The 20,149-nt window shown below is 41.9% G+C and overlaps 1 protein-coding gene across 1 annotated transcript in view; it reads right to left on the minus strand.

Moving 5' to 3' along the window:
• Window positions 1-18,993, minus strand: part of Gucy2f (guanylate cyclase 2F, retinal) — an 81,281-nt gene extending 62,288 nt beyond the window's left edge. The window contains exons 1-2 of the mRNA XM_036175380.1: window positions 18,264-18,993; window positions 9,092-9,393 (exon numbers count right to left, since the gene is read on the minus strand). Coding sequence (XP_036031273.1) covers window positions 9,092-9,393; window positions 18,264-18,993 — 1,032 coding nt within the window. The remainder of the gene's footprint in view (window positions 1-9,091; window positions 9,394-18,263) is intronic.
• Between the last annotated feature and the right edge of the window lie 1,156 nt (window positions 18,994-20,149).

Below are 20,149 nucleotides of genomic sequence, written 5' to 3' on the forward strand. Positions count from 1 at the left end.
ATGGCTGGGCGGAGGAAGGTATATCAGGCATGAGGAGACCTTTTGGCTGAGAACTCAGATATTCAGAGGATTCATGGAGTTGGCGAGGTGAGACGTGGCTTGTTCCTTTATCTCTCTGATCTCTCAGCATTTACCCCAATATCTGGCTACAGGATGTTTATTAAAAGATCATTTTAGCAATTTGTGTTACATTTGTCCTTGATGAAACAGGACACCAATAAAATAGAATGGACTCTTAGAAATTAAAAATGCTGTAAGTAAGCATTTTGTAAGAAGAATTGCTAAAAGACTAAGAGCACAAAGTTCAGGAATTCAATAAGGTAAACTAAAAGCTATGGGACATATAAGAGAGTAATAAAACTATTATAATATCAGTCCAGCATATAGAGCAAGCAGAGGAAATGTTTACACAAAAGATACTTGCACCACCATGTTTATTTCATCACTATTCAGAGTAGGCAGAAGAAGAAGGCAACCCAGATGCATCATCTCAGCAGATGAATGGATAAAGAAAAGAAATTATATGGAACATTCACCTGTTAAAGATAAGATGTTGTCATTTGCAGCAATATAAACTGGAAAACCTTATTTTGGGCAAAAAAAAAGGGCAGAAATACAAATACCATATGTCCTCACTTATTTAAGGAAAATAATAAATCAACTTTAAGAGTACAGAACAGTACAGAGATCTCTAAAGAAAGGGAAAGACGAAAGCGAGAGGGGACAAATGAATTAAGAGGGAACTAGTAAGAGTGATGGGGAGGAAGGGGAGGAGTGTGGGTGGACATCATGGATGCATGATGGATGTGTATATAGAAATACTAACTTGAATTCGATTCATTTTCAAAATATGCATTAATAGTTATAAGTAGAACTAAAAACTAATCATTTAGGTGTTGTTTTGTTATTTTATTTATTAGTTTGTTTCAGACAGGGTCTCATGTATCTCATGCTGATCTCAAATTCTCTATGTAACCAAGAATAACTTTAAATTTCTGATCCTCCTGCCTCTACCTCATTAAGTGTTGGGATTATTGGAATGCAGGACAGGGGTTAAACCCAGGGCTTCTTGCAAGCTAGATAAGGATTCTACCAACTGAGCTCCATCCCCAGTTTCTCATCACTTATCAAATAAAAGATTTCAACACTTTTAATATAAAAGAAGCTCAATCTAGAAAATCTTTCCTACCTAATTGTCTTCCTAGAGATAATTAAGACAAAATTATTGAAAATAATATCAAGTAAATAATATAAGGAAATTCTCCCAGGAAGAATGGGCTTCTAGATCAAAAAGGTCTACCAAAGGAAAAGTATAAGATGTGTTAAAGACTCATACATCATCATATTTCCATAAGAAATAAATATAAGTAAAGCTGAAGATTCATCTCAGTGGTAAAGTGGTAGTGTGAGGCCCTAAATTCGATCCCCAATAATCCCAATCCCATAAAAGGAAAATAAACTTTAAAAGACTGAGGGAAATGATTTTTCACCATGATTGACACAGTAAAGATAGACTAAAGACTTTCCCACATGCAAAACTTTAAGTATTTACCACACTTGCCCTTTTCAGAGGCTAGTAGGAGACGTGCTGAACAAAATAAATGAGAGAACAAATCAAGAAGAACGGGAGTCAAGAGAGTTATGAAATGTAGTGAATCCAGAAGAGAGGAAATAGGAATTGCTAAGGTGAAAATGGAGATTTCCGACAAATAGTTGTGTGGCATTCTTAAAAAGCATGAGCTTGGATGGGACTAGAAGGCTAGGAGCCTCAAGGAAAACAAAGTTGATAAGGGGTTTTACGGGTTTTATCATGTATAAAATTGTTTTGAGAGGATTTTAGAGTCTTAGCAGGAAGCGTGGAATGACTTAGAGATGCAAATGAAAGGTAGTTTATTTTGTGTATAAGGGAAACTTGCTGGTATTGTCGGAACATATGTCCTAAAGAAACCTGTGATTTCTGCAATATCAGAACTGCATGACACTGAGATGGGTACTTTATTTAAAATACTGCGGGGTGTAGTAGCCACTAACAGAAGTAAGAGGATCAGGAGTCCACAGCCATCTGTCTTGGCTACGTAATAAATTTAAGGTATGCTGTGATTCATGAGACCCTGTGAGAGAGTCAGAGAAAGAGACACAGAGACAGAGAGAGAAATATACTTATATTTAACTAAAAACAGTTAAATGTGACATTATCATATTGAGAATTGGAAGCAGAATACAAAAGTTAAAAAAAAAAAAAAAGCCAGGTGGTGGCGGCGCACGCCTTTAATCCCAGCACTCAGGAGGCAGAGCCAGGCAGATCTCTGTGAGTTTGAGGCCGGCCTGGTCTACAGAGTGAGATCCAGGACAGGCACAAAAACTACACAGAAAAACCCTGTCTCAAAAAACAAAAAAAAAACAAAAACAAAAACAAAAACAAAAAATATGGGGGTGGGAGGTGGCTCAACAGTTAAGAGAGCATACTGCTATTCAGACAACCTGAGTTTGGTTTCGAACACCCATGTCAGGTAGCCAGTAACTCCAGCCCTTGGGGTCCAACTCCCTATTCTGAACTGTGTGGACTCCTGTACTCACATGTACATACTCACATTCTCATAAGCGCGCACACACACACACACACACACACACACACACACACACACATACAGATAGATGACCTTTATAATGATATAGATGCCTACAAGAATAAAGCCCCTAAACCATATGATAGTAACTACTTCTGGTGAAGGGGAAGATGGAAACTAAGGACAGCCTTTTTGTTTCTATAAACATTTCAGCACTTCCTGACTTTGAAATTTACATGTATTCATCTCTTTGATAGTTTATTTGCTTGGTTTTAGTCTTTATATTTTATCTTTTAAATGAGGCAAGAAATAAATTAAGTGTATTTGAAACCTTTGCTGTAGGTAATGAAGCTTAAGTAGAGAAATTTCAGGTCCACTGAAAGTTATTAGGCAAAATAATATATCCACATTTTAAAAGATATATGTGTGACTTATGTGTATGTGTGTAATCTGCATGGGTAAATGTGTATCACGTGCATGTAGGAGCCCACAGAGACAAACAAAAGGTGTCATATTCCATGGAAATGGAATGATAAATGGCTATAAGCCATCATGTGGGTTCTGGGAAACAAACCCAGGTCCTCTGCAAGAGCAGCAGTGCTCTGATCTACTAAGCCATCTCTCCCGCCTCTACATCCCTACTTTTTAATCAATTATAGTATTTTAAGTATGAGTTATATCTAATACACTTGCTAATCCAGAACTCATTTGTTCATTCATTTATTTTTTGCTCTGTGTTCATGTAAGCCTCGTGTAGACAGGAGTAAGTAATATGCTAGTAAATGTTAAACAATGAATCTATAGCCAATAAAAGCTTCATTTGTAGTGTTTTCAAGTTCTGGTCATGTCAATGTTCTTTCCATGCCTAATTTCAAGCTACCAAAATGATGTCACTGAACACTGAACTGCTAAAAGTTGCACCTATTTGGCTTTAGTGAACTGGCTCCAAAATACCACCAAGAGAAACTTTTCCTGTCTTTTCCATTTTCTCTCTCTGAACTTAATCACAGTGCTTAGCGCATGGTGACTGTTCACTAAACAGCAGTTTACCTGTTGATTGAAAAGGAATAAACAACGTAAGCCCAGATATAGAGCGATGTTGAGTGAATGCAATCACTTAGTCTGAGAAAACCATTTAAAATTCTCAACGACAAATAATGTCGACCACTGAAAATATTGAAAGACCTTCTGCTTTTAATCAGAGAACTTTGAGAGAATGAGAAGCTCCACAAAGTCATTGCTCTTTGTGACTCAAAAGGTTCCTTTGTATATCTATACTATGACTTCTTTATGCATTCATCTGTTGATGGGCACCTGACATATGAATCATGTTTACAGATTTTGTGAGAGGGCAACTGTCTACGGGGACAAAGGGAATGAATGAGAGAAGGAAGGATGGGAAAGAACAAGGTAAGGGATCTGCACAAAGCTATTATATACCTGCATGCAAAGAACCTTATGGAGCCTGATCAGACAAGTTTCCTTTTTTGGTTTTTTTGAGACAGGGTTTCTCTGTGTAGCTTTGGAGCCTGTCCTGGAACTCACCCTGTAGCCCAGGCTGGCCAGACAAAATTTAAATTGAATTTTAAAAATATAAAAGCTTTTAAAAAATTAGTCAGGCAGTGGTGGTGCGTGCCTTTTATCCCAGCACTCAAGAGGCAGAGTCAGGTGGACCTCTGTGAGTTCGAGGGCAGCCTGGTCTACAGAGCGAGTTTTAGGACAGGCTCCAAAGATACACAGAGAAACCTCAAGCTACACAGAGAAATCCTGTCTTGAAAACAAATATCAAAAAAAAAGCTTTTAAAAATTAAAACAAAGCAAATACAGATAGCTGAAGTTAGACTGTAAGACGATGCTGTGTCACCATCAATCAATACTGTCATGTTGACACCAGAGGACAAAAAGGATAAATGAAGACAGGAATGAGCCAAGCATCCAGCGAGCCAGTTTATACATGCTACTTGGTTTAATCATCACAATCATCCCAGGACACAGGCCTCCCTATTTTGTAGATGGGTAAACTAAGAGTCATAAACTCCAAGAAACTTTCTCAAAACTGTAAGAATGAAATCTAGCTTTCATGTTGTTTTCTCTTATATATATATATATATATATATATATATATATATATATACATATATATTTACTTATTTTATAATTAACTTAATTTCACATATCAGCCACAGATTCCCCCGTCCTCCTTCCTCCTCCTGCCAGCCCTCCACCCCCCAATCTACCCCCCATCTCCTCCCCTGGGGAGTCAGCCCAGCCTGGTAGACTCTGCTGAGGCAGATCCATTCCCCTCCTCCCTCCACCAAGGCTGAGCAAAGTGTCCCACCATAGGCCCCAGGCTCCATAAAGCCAGCCCACCACCAAGGACAGGTCCCAGCTCCACTGCCTGGGGGCCTCCCAAACAGTTCAAGCTAGTCAACTTATCCAGAGGGCCTGATCCAGTTCCATGAGGACTTCTCAGCCATTGGTTCACAGTTCATGCGTTTCCACTAGTTTGGCTATTTGTCCCTGTGCTTTTTTCCAATCATGGTCTCAATATCTCTCTCTCATACTCTCCCTCCTCTCTCTTGCTGATTGGACTCCCAGAGCTCCACCTGGGGCTCCCCATGGACCTCTGTATCCGTTTCCATCAGACACTGGATGAGAGTTCTATCATGACAGCCTGGGTCGGGTGTTCAACCATCCGATCACCAGAGCAGGTCAGCTCAGGCACTCTCTGATCATTGCCAGTAGTCTACAGTGGAGGTATCTTTGTGGATTTCTGGGGACCTCTCTAGCACTCTACTTCTTCCTGTTCCTCTGGGGTCTTCATTCATCATGGTATCTCCCTCTCCATTCTCCCACTCTGCTTCTGATCCAGCTGGGACTTCCCATCATGTTTTTATTTTTTGCTTACTTTTCACTGAAATATTAAAACACAAAATTAGCCGGGCGGTGGTGGCGCATGCCTTTAATCCCTGCACTCGGGAGGCAGAGCCAGGTGGATCTCTGTGAGTTTGAAGCCGGCCTGGTGTACAGAGCCAGATCCAGGACAGGCACCAAAACTACACAGAGAAACTCTGTTTCAGGAAAAAAAAAAAAAAAAACTTCCTTCTACCTTTTTGAAAAACATGCTACAGCATGTTATCTACAGTCATCCTATTATGCAGTTTCTTACTCCTCCTAAACTGTAACTAAGTCTTCATGGATCAACCTAGAGCTGGGGTTAGACCTAAGTTCGCCTCACTCCTCATTATAGTCTCTTCCTGCTATGCCAGTTCCCTTGAAAAATCCCTTTAAGAAAAGTCATTTTTTTAAATGGTGGTTTTGCTCATCAGAGCCATGAGGCTAATTATCTCACCTCGTTTCTTTGCATTCTCTGTTATACAGATTTAGCCTATGTACCTGAAAAGTGGGAGAAATACATGCAAGGAGGCCTTTTAGAAAAATAAGCTCTATACTCTGGTGTAGCTCTCTGTTTCCTTGTCTAAAGCAGAGTGCAGGCTGCCTAGCAACCAAGCTAATGGCGTCTTTTTTCTGGCATTAATTATCTTATGTTTTGCAAAAGTTCAAAGGAATTGAATCAAATAACTAGAGTGCAAGGTCCAAGTTTTTTATATCAATATATGTTAGTATATATGCACACCACACACACACACACACACACACACACACACACACACACACACACAACACAACACACACATGCGCCTACCTCTTCTTCCCTCAATCCAATGACTAAAAGAGAAGGATGACTTCTCAGGCTGTATTTATATGATGCTGTATCATTGGCTTCAAAGACACAAAAATTAACAACCAGGTCCTTTGTGTATAACTACAACACAAAATGACTGATCTGAGCAACTCCCTTAGCAAATTCAGGGAGTCCTGTAATTCCTGACTACAGTGAGCACTTGTTTTCAGGTGTGTGTACCCCTACCAGAGAGCTTCCTAAGAGACACAGCAGTGGTGATACAGAACAAATCCAGTACTATCAGTACTTTTGTGAGTCTGTTTTCTTAAAAGAAAAACAATCTGAGAAATCTTTACTATCAAGGCAGGAAATCATATGTAATCCTAAATTTCATCTGAATCACTTTTTCATAGAGAAACAACCAATAGAACAAAGAAATAAAAGCTGGTAAGACTCCTAGCAATAGTGGAGAGGGTGCCTGAACTGGCCTTCTCCTGTAATCAGACTGGTGACTACCCTAATTGTCATCACAGAACCTCATCCAGTAACTGATGGAAGCAGATGCAGAGATCCACAGCCAAGTACTGGGCTGAGCTCCTAGACTTCAGTTGAAGAGAGAGAGGAGGGATCATATAAGCAAGGGAGAGGTCATGATCACGATGGGAAAAAACATAAAGACAGCTCACCCGAGCTAGTGGGAGCTCATGGACTCTGAACTGACAGCTGGAGAACATGCATGGGACCGAACTGGGTCCTCTGAATGTGGGTGACAGTTGTGTGGCTTGATCTCTTTGTGGGAGCCCTGCCAGTGGGTCCAGAATTTATCCCAGGTGCATGAAATGGCTTTTTGCAGCCCATTCCCTATGGAGGGATACCTTGCTCAGCCTTGATGCAGGGGGGAGGGGCTAGGCTCTGCCTCAACTTGGTATGCCAGACTTTGTTGACTCCTCAAGGAAGGCCTTACCTTCCCTGAGAAGTGGATGGGGGACAGAATGGGGAGAAGTGGGGAGCAGGAGAAGGGGAGAGAGGGGAAACTGTGGTTGGTATGTAAAATTTTTAAAAATTTAAATAAAAAGAAAAGAGAAGTGGAAAAAAAAGCTGAATTAACAGCATATCATTGGGGAATGTGAGAATTAGACACAATCTCCCTTCTTCTTTGCTACTGAATTTCTGTTTTGTTCATACTCTGTTGGCAACTATAGACTACATCACAATGGTCATATTCCTCTCTCCAGATTATTGATCCAGGCATTTGTCACACTTGTGACAAAGAAGGTCTGGGGAAAATCTGCATGGGTAATTTCTGAGGAATATTTTCTCAGTCTTCAACAGAGATACAAGAACAGAACATTCCTGTTTTGCATTTCTGAACATCTATACCTGTGTATAATGTCTGGAACTGTAGTGGTCATTTAGGGACCTTAAGGTGAGTTGCAAAGTGCTAACAGTAAAAAACTGGATGACATTATTGATTTGCTGGGCTGATCACCACTGTTTCACATTTGCAAAATAACAATAACTAAGGACAACACATGCTGAGTCCTCTGTTATTTATAGTGAGAATCAATAGCACTGATATAATATCCTTAATAAATTCTTGAACTTTGAAATTTATCCATATGCCATTCTAACTGCCTTTGAAAAGACACTGTCTGTGTCTAACTTCCAACCTATAGAAACTACCACATGGGCTGGAAGTGGCTGGAATTCTCACATTTGGGAAATAGAAGCAAGAGGATTGCAAGTTCCAGGCCAGCATCTGCGATAATGAGGCCTTGTCCAGAAAGAAAAAGAAAGAAAGAAAGAAAGAAAGAAAGAAAGAAAGAAAGAAAGAAAGAAAGAAAGAAAGAAAGAAGGAAGGAAGGAAGGAAGGAAGGAAGGAAGGAAGGAAGGAAGAAGGAAGGAAGAAAGAAGGAAGGAAGAAAGAAGGAAGGAAGAAAGAAGGAAGGAAGGAAAGAGAGAGAAAGAAAGAAAAAGAAAGAAAAGAAGGAAGGAAGGAAGAGAAAGAGAGAAAGGAAGGAAGGAAGGAAGGTGGGTGAGGGGCAGGGAGGGGAAAGGCAGAAAGACAGGAAGGAAGAAAGGAAGGGAGGGAAAGAGAGGAGAGAGGGAGGAGATAAGGAAGGGAGGAAGAAAGGAGGGTAGGAAAGAAGGAAGTGAGAGAAGCACGGAAGGAGGGAAGGAGAGAGGGAGAAAGGAAAGGAGGGAGGGAAGGAGAGAGAGGAGAAGCTTCCATGTGCATTTCTCTGGCACAAACAGCTCCTGTGCTTTTCTGTCTTCCTCTTTCTTCTGTCTTTGCTCTCCACACACTTCTCTACTTTCTTCCCCTTCCACTCCTTTTTATTTCTCCAGCCTTAAGTGACTTTAACCTTTATGTATGTATGTATATGTGTGTGTGTATAAAACCTAAATAGAACCTGCTCAATTTGTATAATGTTCCTTGTTCCTTGTATGTATGTTTTCAGGGCTGACCATTTGGCACTAGACAAATGACTGGTATCCTTCCTGGGGAATACCACATCTCCCGCTCCCAAGCTTTCCTCTGTTGCTTATAGTTAAGCCCACTGTCTTGTCTTGCTGGTGAATTGGTTCCAAACTTGGATCACAAGAAAGACTTCTATTTTATTAGCTCCCCTTGATCAGCCCCAGCATATGGTAAAATGTTTTGCCTTCCTAGTTTCTAGTTACCAGAGAGAAAGCTGGCAGAATTGGGGGAACGTTGGCAGCTAGTCTTCTGACAAGGACTTCTCAGAATAGGTGGTAAGGGGGGGAAAGCCACTTGTTTTCTCATTTTTTTTTTTAAATATTCTTGGCTTATGCCAACTTGTGAGAGTGCACTTACTTGGTGTGAATCAAGCTTGTCAGGAATTTCTCCACTGGCTGCTGCTTCTGAGTAGGCTTCATAGAAGGTCTTTTCATGGGAGTCCATTGTAATAGTCAACACGGCATCGTAGGCTTCCCGGAGTTTTTGATTGTTCCTCAGGACCTGGTAGGGTGTGTGCTTATAAGGTAAACTGTAGAGCAGCACATCATAGGGGACAAAGACGTAAGTCCCATCAGTCATTTTCAGATCATGAGCCAATTCCAAGAAGTGTGTCTGAGTCTCTCCCCCAATCAAGGCTGAATGCATACACATGATGATTACTGAAACCAGGGGAAAAAGTTATGGTAGTAAAACATAGAGGCAGAAACCAAACAGGAGAAATAAATAAATAAATGTGTTCTAACCAATACTTTCCAATGCCCACAGGATGAATAAGATACTGAGGTCCTAAGTTAAGGCTGAATTGTGGGGGGGATCTCTAAGTTGCATATAGAGGCAAGAAGGACATGTCTACAGGCTGCAGAGCCTAATTCTAAACAGGAACAATAGTATAACTTGGGGACAGAAAACTAAGAGTCCCTAAGGTTGAAAGGTCTATTGTGTACTTCTGGGTAAAAGACTTATCCTCACTATGCCTCCAGATGTCAAAACTTCATGAAGAGGTAATGTAAGGAGAAAACTCACAAGGTGGGTCTAGTATCTACTCTTATATCCAAGAAGGATAGATTGGGAGAGAGGCCCATAGCCACTATTGCTTTCTGCTGTCCACTCATTACAAACATGCACTCCAGCATATTTTGACTAATGTCCCCTGCTCTTACAGAAAGCCATTATAGACAATGAATGGCACTAACACATACTCATCCATAAATGCTACTAATATGCTGGATGATATGTTCAATTTTTTTTCAATCTAACTTCCCTATAATTGGAATTACTTCGCAGTCAATTTAATTCTTTCTAGACTTATGAAACTATGTTGTTTGGCAAGGCTATGCTAGAATGGACTGGATTAGAGGGGGCCACGGTTGAGGAATAGCGGCTAGATCACGAGACCAAAAGTCTCATATCCAATTTTGTCCTTGGCATGCTAAATGAGTTTAGTTGAAGCCCACTTGTGCTTCAGTGCCTACATCTTTAAAATGCAGATTCCAATGCATTTCACAGGTGCATTGCGTAGTTTAATTACATAATGCCTGGCAAGTATTATTCTGAGCTCCTTGAAGAAAAGCAAAAGGCCTATCACCACTGGTAAATATTAATTATACATGCTTCTATGGCACCTTTAACCTCAGGAACTAAGTGTGCTTAACTGCTTTCAAAGACTGGTCTTTGGCATTACCGTATTGTTTGGTGTGTTTTCAAAAGCTTTCTTTACACTTTCTAAATACTCCTGCAAAGTTCTGCTTTGGAACTAGAGCTGCCACTTCTCAATTATAAGCCACCCAGTAACTTTAAAGTAGATTTGTTTGTTTGTTTTTGTTTTTCCAGATAGGTTTTCTCTGCATAGCTCTGGCTACCCTGGAATTCTCCCTGTAGCCCAGGCTGGCCTCAAACTCAGAAATCTGCCTGCCTCTGCCTCCTGAGTGCTGGGAGTAAAGGCGTGTGGCTTAAACTGCTGGCTTAAGATGGATATTAAAGATACACACACAAAACATACATACCACTCGGGCCAAATGAGTTTTTAAATGACCACTAGTTCCTGGAAAATAAATACTTTAAGAGGGTCTATGTGTACTCCAATGCTCAGACCTTCCTTTGAATGCTCTAAGGAGATCTTTGGAGCAATCTCATGAGCCACACAAAAAATTCACCTTCAGTTGTAGATCACCACACACTGTAGAATGGGAAAATATGGCACCAGAGAGGTTTGCAAGTCAAGAGTTGGGCTTAGAAAGGGAAATTAAAACTACCACCACTCTCTCTGTTCGACTACACCATCAAACATGAATTCATTTGATCTAATTGGTCAAGTTGAAGGGGGCAGGGTGAGCTAAAGCATGTGTTTAGTTAGTGGCTAGTTCATCAGTATTCTTGGCAAGTCAGTCAGTGTTGGCATTTCTCCTGCAAAGGCATTGATAAACTGACTTGATCAAGGTTATCACACACAGTTCCGTTTAATTCCCTTAAGGAATATTGAAATTACTGCATGGAAAACATTAAATAAGATGAAGTATTTTGTGCTTATTAAAATACAAATATTTCAGAGCATTCAGTGGGAGCTATTATGATATGCCATCCAGACACATACACTTCAAGACTGACACACTCACTCCCCTAGCTGCTGAGAATGTTAGCATGTAACAGCTAATGCCTCACCAATAATTAACCTCAGCTGAAGAGAGCCGCCTCTCACAAGGTCACATGCCTTTAGCAGTGAACTGAAGCTGGCGGGGGTTGACTCACACTGAGCCTATGGTTACATTTTCCAGACATCTGTAAGCCAGTAAACAACCTGTTATTAGCTTGAAATTGGCCATAGTGAAGGTGATTTACTCTATGGAAAATCAGCAAACTACAAATCAGGGCTTTCTCATTCCTGGGAAGATGCTTGCTAAAACAATTATTAGCACATTGTACCCATTCTTTGAGTCAGCCTACACCTAATGAGCAGTTTACACGGAGTTGTCCCAGCTCCAGAGCACCCCTTAGGGATTGGATGAGGCCTTTGTTGTTAATTCTTCCCACCTAATTTTCTAGCTTTCTCCTCATGAGTGCTGTACTTGAAAATAATCACCAATAAGCTTCATGCACTCAAAGTTACATCTACCACCTGATAGACAATTACACGGTTGGGCTTGCCCGGGGGACCGCCTAACTATTTCCGGTGTAGAATAGCCATCTCCGGGTCAGACATCTCGCGGGACCGGGACTCTGTGGCCTTACGTGGTTGCGTAAAGCGCGCGCGCAGCCATGTAATCTACACGCATGCGTGGAGTACCCACAGGAGTCCCTGTACGCATGCGCGGCCCAACCTTTAAAAAGCCGGCGCCATCTTGCGCGAGGCTCTCAGTCTCTCTCTGTCTCTCTCTCCCCACGTGTGTTTCACCCAGGCCTGTCACCTCTATCCTCTTTAATAAAACTCTCCCGTGGTTCTGTCGTGTTCGGGACGTGTTCCTAGCGCCAAATATATACTAACACCACCAACTTCAAGCCACCCTATACCCTAAACTGGCTTCTATCATGACACACACAGCATTTGTTGCCATAGCTTGTATATGACAGCTTCTTCTATGAAACTGGACTTTTGGGGTCAGAGACTGGGTCCTCTTTATCTCTGCACCTAGACACATGCACACACACACACACACACACACACACACACACACACACGCACACACACAATTGTTTAGATGAACGCTTGCATGTTAGCAAATCCCCAGGAGAAAAGAGTCTGCATTCAGGTATTTTTTAAGGGTTCCGTGAGGTATGTGAGACATGGACATATTTGTATTAATAAGAAAGCAGAACAATAGGAAGATATACTCTTGGGTAAGTAGACACTAGCAAGCTTATATTTAATGCCAGGTACCATTATCTTACCCCTCAATCTGAATCTCTTTTTTTTCATTGCCACATATAAATGACTTTTTTTTTAAAAAGGGGGGTCCAAATTTCTAAAACTAAGAAGACCATTTAAGGGTATCTGACCCAACCTTTCCCTCTCATTTTTAGCTGAAAAAATGGAAACCTTGAGAGGATTAATGATCTCAAGCCTCTATTTTTGCAAGGCAAGAACTTGCCATTGAACACAATTAAAGTGGAAAGCATAAACACTGAATTCAAACAACAGCATCTTAATTTAATAGACTGAGTGCTTCATACACAGGGATTTATGGATGCATCTGTTCTACGAGATGGTTTTCACTAAATAGCTTTTATTATCTCAAAATTACATTCATTAAAATGGGATTTGACCTCTAAGTTGTTGTCAGAAAAGGATTATATACAGAAAACTTAAATCCTAGACAAGGTTTAGGTCAACAGGTGGTCACCAAGTAATATTAATTTGTAAGTTTCCATCTTGATTGTTAACAGTCAAGCCCTTCCATAGCCAAAACAAGGACCAGAAAACACCCGCTCCGGAGATCATATCTTACAAGATGATAGGAGCACTTTCTCTGGTTCATGTGCACTCCACTTGAGCTGCCTAGCAACCAAGTCTTCAGACTGTGGCGCTGCCTGGGGTAAGCTATGTAGGATCCTCTCTCACCTCCCCTTTTTCTAGAAAGGACTATCATGAAAACCCAGGGAAAGCCAGTCCCTGAGTTCCTCAACTCTTCTTTCTCTTCCTATAAGGAAAGTCTCTACCCACTATTTCCTTGAGATAAATGATTTGTATTCTTCAAAGGGCGAAACGTTCAGACACTGTTCTGCATGCCTATGATATCAGGACTAGAGAGAAGTGGGCAGGATGCTCTTGATGAAGTGTTAGAGTGCATGGCCAGCCTGAGCTATGACAAGTTCAAGGTTAGCCTGAGATACACAGGAAGGCCTCTTAAAAAATACCCAGCAGTTCTCACTTTATCTCACAGACACACTGACTACAGAATCCTCTGTGGAGAAAACTAGGGTCTAGTTTTCACACCTTGTGAGATGGGATTGGTTCCACAAACTAGTCCTAAAGAAGCCTTTGGGACTATACTCATGTTCGTGAACCCTCAATGAACAGAAACCCCCATTCTTCTGCCCTCCACTGGCATCTGAGACTTCTGCGTGCTGTTTTCTTCCCCTGCCATTCATTTTAGCCTATTTCAGTTTAATGATTTCCTAAGAATGAAGGGAGGACAGAGCACAGGAGGGGAGAGACAGAGGACACAGAGAAGAGGAAGCTTAGATGTTTAGAGGCTTCCTCTAGTGCTGGGTCTTCAATGATTTGACCACTGCTGAGAGTGGATCTGCTCATAAGGGCAAGTGGTCTTCTCACCATTTGTATTTATACACACTTACATTTATCTTTAGGGAACTGTATACCAAAATCCATAACAGGACTAACACCCTTTACCATAGTACTGCCAATGTCACTGTCATTGGTGTTGGAAACGGGGCTTAAACCTGGAACACTTGGGAGCACTTAAAATCATTTCATCATTTCATTCTTTCCTAGAATTAAGAAAGAATAACAGAAACTGAAGGGCTGAATCATACATATCCAGAGAACAGGGACTCCCCAGTGCATGGGTTTTGGGAGCATATCTCAAGCAGACAGGAAGCAGCGAAGGCCTTTTACAGTGATGTTAATGGGCCAGCAGGGTGAGCATCAGTTGGGAACTTACTAGAAATGCATATTCTGGACCACACCCCAGCTTCTCTGGGGAAGGAACTTTGGAGAAGGAACTCAGCAAAGTGTTTGAAGAAGTTAGATTTGAGAGCCACTAAGTCAGATAATCCCGAAGACACATACCTTGGCTGTCACATTCACTAGCTGTGGACACCAGGCAAGTTACTTAAGCTTCGGCCTCAGAGGTCTTACCCACACAAACAGAAAAGAGGCACCAGCGTTAGTTTCTAGGGGCATTGAAAGAAGCGAATGAAACAGTCCATGTCAAGTCCTTTCAAAATGCCTAGGATATAATAACTACTCCAAAACTATTAGCAATTATCAGTTATTTTCTTATGTGCAAGGGTGTAATCAAAGTCAGGCTCTGGCTATAAAGATAGAAAACTGTATCTAATTTGAGGAGAACAAGAGAAGGCCATTTTGACTGCCACAATAAAGCAATTCCAGTTTGGAAAGATTTAAAGGAAACCCCAAATGGTGGACAACCAGGTAAACTCAAATTGAAGGATTTCCAACGAAGAAGACAGGAGGGTTGAAATCATCATTTGAAAAGTCCTCTGCTTGCTCAAGGTAAGGCCTCCTGCTGGCCTTTGTGGGAATAAGAAAAGGAACCCTTCCTGGGTAGATGCAATTCCTCAGGTGCATTGCATGGTGAGTGAATGCTCCTTTGTGCCAAGGGACAAAAATCTCCAGCAGGGCTCATGGTTGGAGGAGCAGAGAGTGGATGGAATTTAGACCCCCATATCCACTCTGCTAGGTTCCCAGGCACAGGGCCCACACAGTATTCCTGACTGCAAACTGAGGTTTTTGTCTTTGATTAATACCTCCACTTGACTTTCTTAGGAAAAAAAGATATAAACATTATTGGCAATCCCTTCCAAGATTTAAAAGAAATGAGCTGATAACCTTGAAAGGGCTGAATCCCCCTACTCTGAGGCTTTATTGCCTCTATCATCTGGTGTTAACAATGCCTACACCTATCTACTTGCTCTTGTGAGCATCACAGATATTGTAAACTTCGAAGAAGAAAAAAAAAATCAAAATGACAAAAAACCCAACTCCTGGAAAGTACTAACAAATGAGATGGCCAGTGTGTAAATACCTTGTAAACTGTAGAGTGCTGCTTACGTGTAAGGTAGAATGAATAATGGTTTCTCTTGTTGTCTCTGTGACCCAACATCTAATAAAGCCTCTGCTGTTTCCCTTTCTAAAAGTCTGTAGCTATATTATTGTTACTTTACTGTTTAATTGACCATTGCCTTTGTGCTCTGTAAACATGATTCAGACTTGTTTCTGAGAAAGACACTTCCTCTAACGCCAGTGAAGCACCAGTCATACAGCCTAATTGGAAACATTCATTTATAAGAAACAGAAGTGGCATATGGACCAGATCCTGCTCTTCTCTCCCCTCCATCCCTATTACCACCACCAGTCCCACCAGCCACTACCACTGTCATACTGGAGTGCCATCACTGTTACTGTGAGACAGCCTTCCAACTATTACCAGACCTCTTCAAAGGAAGGGGTCCCTTCCCACTGTACTCTGTGTACCCTTGAGTTACTTTATCATCCTGTGGAGAACTCCCATCTTGGGTTACAACGCTTGGAGCTCTTGCTTTCCCAGCCTAACAAGACCTGTTTACTCTTCTAACTCCCACTGCCACATCTCACCTACCAGTCGGCACAGACTCAAATCCCAACACTAAACTGTACCAGTTATGGGAGCCACATACTCCTCTGCCCACTCTACACAGAGATACATGCAATCACACTCAGTCTACAGCCCAGCTTACAACTCCATTTCTCTGCTTCCACACCCAAATCACATCGTGACTCAAGTCAGTGAGGTCCTGGGACACCTCATTTGAGTTTACTTTTGTTTGTCAGAAACAGAAAAAGAATCTAGGAGCATAGAAATTTATCTTTACCCCCAATATTGTGTCTTTCAGTGTCCTCCTCCACCTCCACCTGCTACTGTCATCCTTCTTACTTACAACAGGGGCTTTCATTGCTCCTTAAACAGTCTCTGTTGGGGTCTCCTCATTCTCAAGATTCCCATCCCTTTAGTGGGCCATTCATATCGTCATCAAACAGACATTCGGACTAAACAAAGGTTAAGACAAAGGGGACTGGTCACTTCAAACAACGAACAGTTATTTGCATTCTAATCACCATAAAGGCGGTGGCTCTGAAGTCTGCTTTGCTTTACAAGTACCTGGGAAGCAACTTAAAAGACCTTTGCCAGAGGGCCCACCACAGGCCAGTTCAATTCAAGTCTCTGGAGGTAGCTTCAGTCATTTTGAAAAGATGCCCAGGTAATTCTAATGGTCAGCCAATGCAAGAACTCTTGGAAAATAGAGGTAGGCTTCCAATGGTAAGACAATAAAATGTATTTTTGTTATCTCTCTACCTCAAAGGAACTGGTGGTGGTTAACACTCAATACTAATGCCTCTCAGTTTGATAACAAAAGAGCCTTGGGGCCTGGATTAATTTCACATTTCATGATCTGGACCAAAATATGAGTATAGTGTTTAGAATGAGTGGGATATGACACACCCATGGAAGGTAAACTCCTAAGAGACATAGGGCTTCATGAAGCTCTCTAACATACTATAAAGTTCTGACATTATACATGTTATTTTATTTATAGCATGGCTCTTCTCTGGAAACAATTTCCTGTCTTTAAAAATAAGTCTGTGCTCGGCAAGCACTACGTTCTATTATGAAGCAATCAGAGCCACGCTGACTGCCTAACACTGAAGATTTTATAGACCGGAGCTTACAGACTGGAGAACTACTGTAAATCCTGGAACTAAATCCTCTGGCCTTCATCTGCCCACAATGATCATAATTAAGATCCAATAGTGGAGACACTTGAAATTTAAAATGGATTCTGGCTATAAGCCAGGCCTAAGTTGGGCCGTTCTCTAGCAAGTCCATTGTTGCGTTAAAGAAATGAATGGGGACCAGGACTAATCCTAGAAGCAATCGGTTTGACAAGTAGTTTCTGAGCTACAGGTCCTAAAGTGATGGAGTGGCTGCAGTTTGGCAATGAGCATTGTTCCCATGTATCACTGCCACTTCCAGAGGAAGGTAAAGAGGAGACTTCTTTTACAAACCAAATAAAGTGGATGAAAAAAAAATATCAAAACCAAGTGTCAAAAATGTAAGAAAAAAGGTCGGATTCTAGAGAATCAGGAAGGTTCCCTCCCCAAATCAACTCAAATCCCGTTAGTAATTGCAGCTTCCATGAGTTAAGCCCTCTGTGGTACATTTTGCCTATTTCCTCTGCAAGAATCATTTCTGAGCACAAAGCTTCCCGTGAATTGAGAGGCATATTAACACAAAACCTGCTTTGCAATCATCATCACCTAAGTGCCCTCCATACCAATGAGCTGCATGCTGCAGGCACGAGAATCCCACTTTAGGAGGAAGGGGCCAGAAGGACTTTAGCACTCAGGGGAAGAGAGGTTCTAAGAGACATGTGATGACGCACGGTAGTGGGCACCGATGAAGGGATGACTCAGAAGAGAGTCAAAAGCAGATCTCCACTCCACATTTAAAAAAAAAAACAGACAAAAATGAAAGCACAAGAGAGTATTGTCGTGGTCCTGAGAACAAAGACAAGGTGTGGCTACGCACTCTTGATACCATTCTTCTGCACCAGCTGCTGAAATCAGGTGCTGGTGCACAAGGGCATTTGACCACAACCTTCTCGAAATCCCTATTAAGTTCCTAAGATTGGCTCTGCTCAAGCCACATTCTTGGGGTCTGAGTATCTGTGAAAGAAGGCATGCACATAAAGAACGAGGAAATATATGCTAGCCTGGGGTATGAAGGCAGAAAACCTTTTAGAGATTGTCATGATTAAACCACATTTAAACCTCAGCCGGGGAGCAAGCACTCACTGCGAATTCTGTCTGCCTGTCGAATCTGCTGCAGAGCTTTCTGAATGCTTTGACTGTCTTGTCCTGTGGTCAGGACGACCCCTACGGGTAGGCCGTGGCTCTGAAGAGCACTTGAGACTCGATTGGCTGTATGCACCCAAATGTCTTCATCTGAGGAAATGACCCCAGCATGAGCCCACTGGAAATACTTCATGACAGTTACAAGCACCCGGATAGGAGAAGGGAGTGTCCGAGAAAAGGTCGGGTGGCTATTTTTGTTATCTAACTCATGGTTCACACAAGCCCAAGAGAAAATCCCTTTGTCCCAGCTGTTTCCCAAGAGTGAGGCTGCCTCACAGTAGCCAGGGTTGGCAGGTCCAACAAATCCTGAGGCCATCTGCTGGTGGGAAATGAAACTGGAGAGGGCCTTTGGAGTCTGGCAGTCTTCATTAAGAATCACATATTCGAACTTGTAACTCCCATCAAATGACACGTCCCGGCTGATTCGTTCAATTGCTAAAGCAGCAGCAACCTCAGGCAGGGCTTTTGAGAAGAATGGATCACATGTCCAGGGGCCTATGACCCCTATCTTGTAGGGGAGTGCTCGCACAGACTGTATGAGAGACAACAGGACCAGGAGGCACACGTATTGTAGGAAGTTGGAGGACGCAAGGCCATGATGTCCTGACAGTCTACTGGAAGTGGCAAACCAGGACAGAAGTCGAGAAAAAGACCAGGGTCCGAGGAACATAGCCTTGCTGCCTTCCAGCAAGCTAACGATGAAATACTGGAGGATTACTCTGCCCTCTGGAGAAGGGCAGTAGTGTTTCCGCGTGCCTGTCAACCAGAGCGAAAGGTTTGTTACATAAGATTTCTGAAGACTCTGGGGGAAAATCAGTTCTGAAGCAATGCAGCCTCCCAAGTTGAAATCTTCCTTTCTCCACCCCAACCAACACTCCACCTCATCTGTCCTCCTCACCTCTGTAGACGGCATCTTCTCCATCCACTGTTCACTCGCATGCTTTAGTCAAAACCTGTAACTATGGAGGCTCCTTGTTTGCTAGCCTCCACATTCAGTCCACCACCAAGGCCACTTGATTCAACTTTAATTATAACTGCCCACCTCACAATGTTCTGATGACTACATTGGGTGACATATGAGAAGTGCTTATAACATGGCCTTGTTAATCATTAGAATTATATTTGGTGGTGGCACACACCTTTAATCCCAGCACTCAGGAGGCAGAGGCAGGCAGATCTCTGATAGTTCGAGGCCAGCCTGGTCTACAAAGTGAGTTCCAGAACAGACAGGGCTGTTACACAGAGAAATTCTGTGTTTGAAAAACAAAAAACAAAAAAATAATTGGTCTACTATTATAGTCATGACAGTTTATAAGAAGTCCATGTACCCCCATACTGCCTTTCTAGAGATAGACAGGTGAAAACAGATAATAGCAACACCAAGTAAAATAAAAAGTGCTATTTGAGGTATCTCACACAGAAGAAAACAGAAACATTTGTCTCAACTCAGAGGTGGGGAGAAGGGAGGTGAGGAAAGGAGAGAGCAGAGGCAGTTGGATTATAAACACTCTATAATTCTGGCTATGATAAAGAGACCTCGTTTGTTTGATATCTCTTTACTTACAGCATTTTGTACTTTCAAGCACAAGGGAGGAGCAGAAGAAGGGAAAGGGAAGAGAGAAGGAAACAGGAGGAGGGAGGAAGAAGAGGAGAGGAAAAAGGTGATCTTTCTAGAATATGTGTTGAAAAGAGAAAGGTAGCCAGATAACTATGACTCATGGTAGGGAGTGCAATAAGGCTTTCACGGCTTTTCTCTTTGCTGATGATATGGTGAACAATCAGTTTAAAATATGTGTATGTAGCTGAACATGGTGGTGCACGCCTTT

The sequence above is a fragment of the Onychomys torridus genome, chromosome X, assembly GCF_903995425.1.
Source record: "Onychomys torridus chromosome X, mOncTor1.1, whole genome shotgun sequence".
Lineage (NCBI taxonomy): Eukaryota > Metazoa > Chordata > Mammalia > Rodentia > Cricetidae > Onychomys > Onychomys torridus.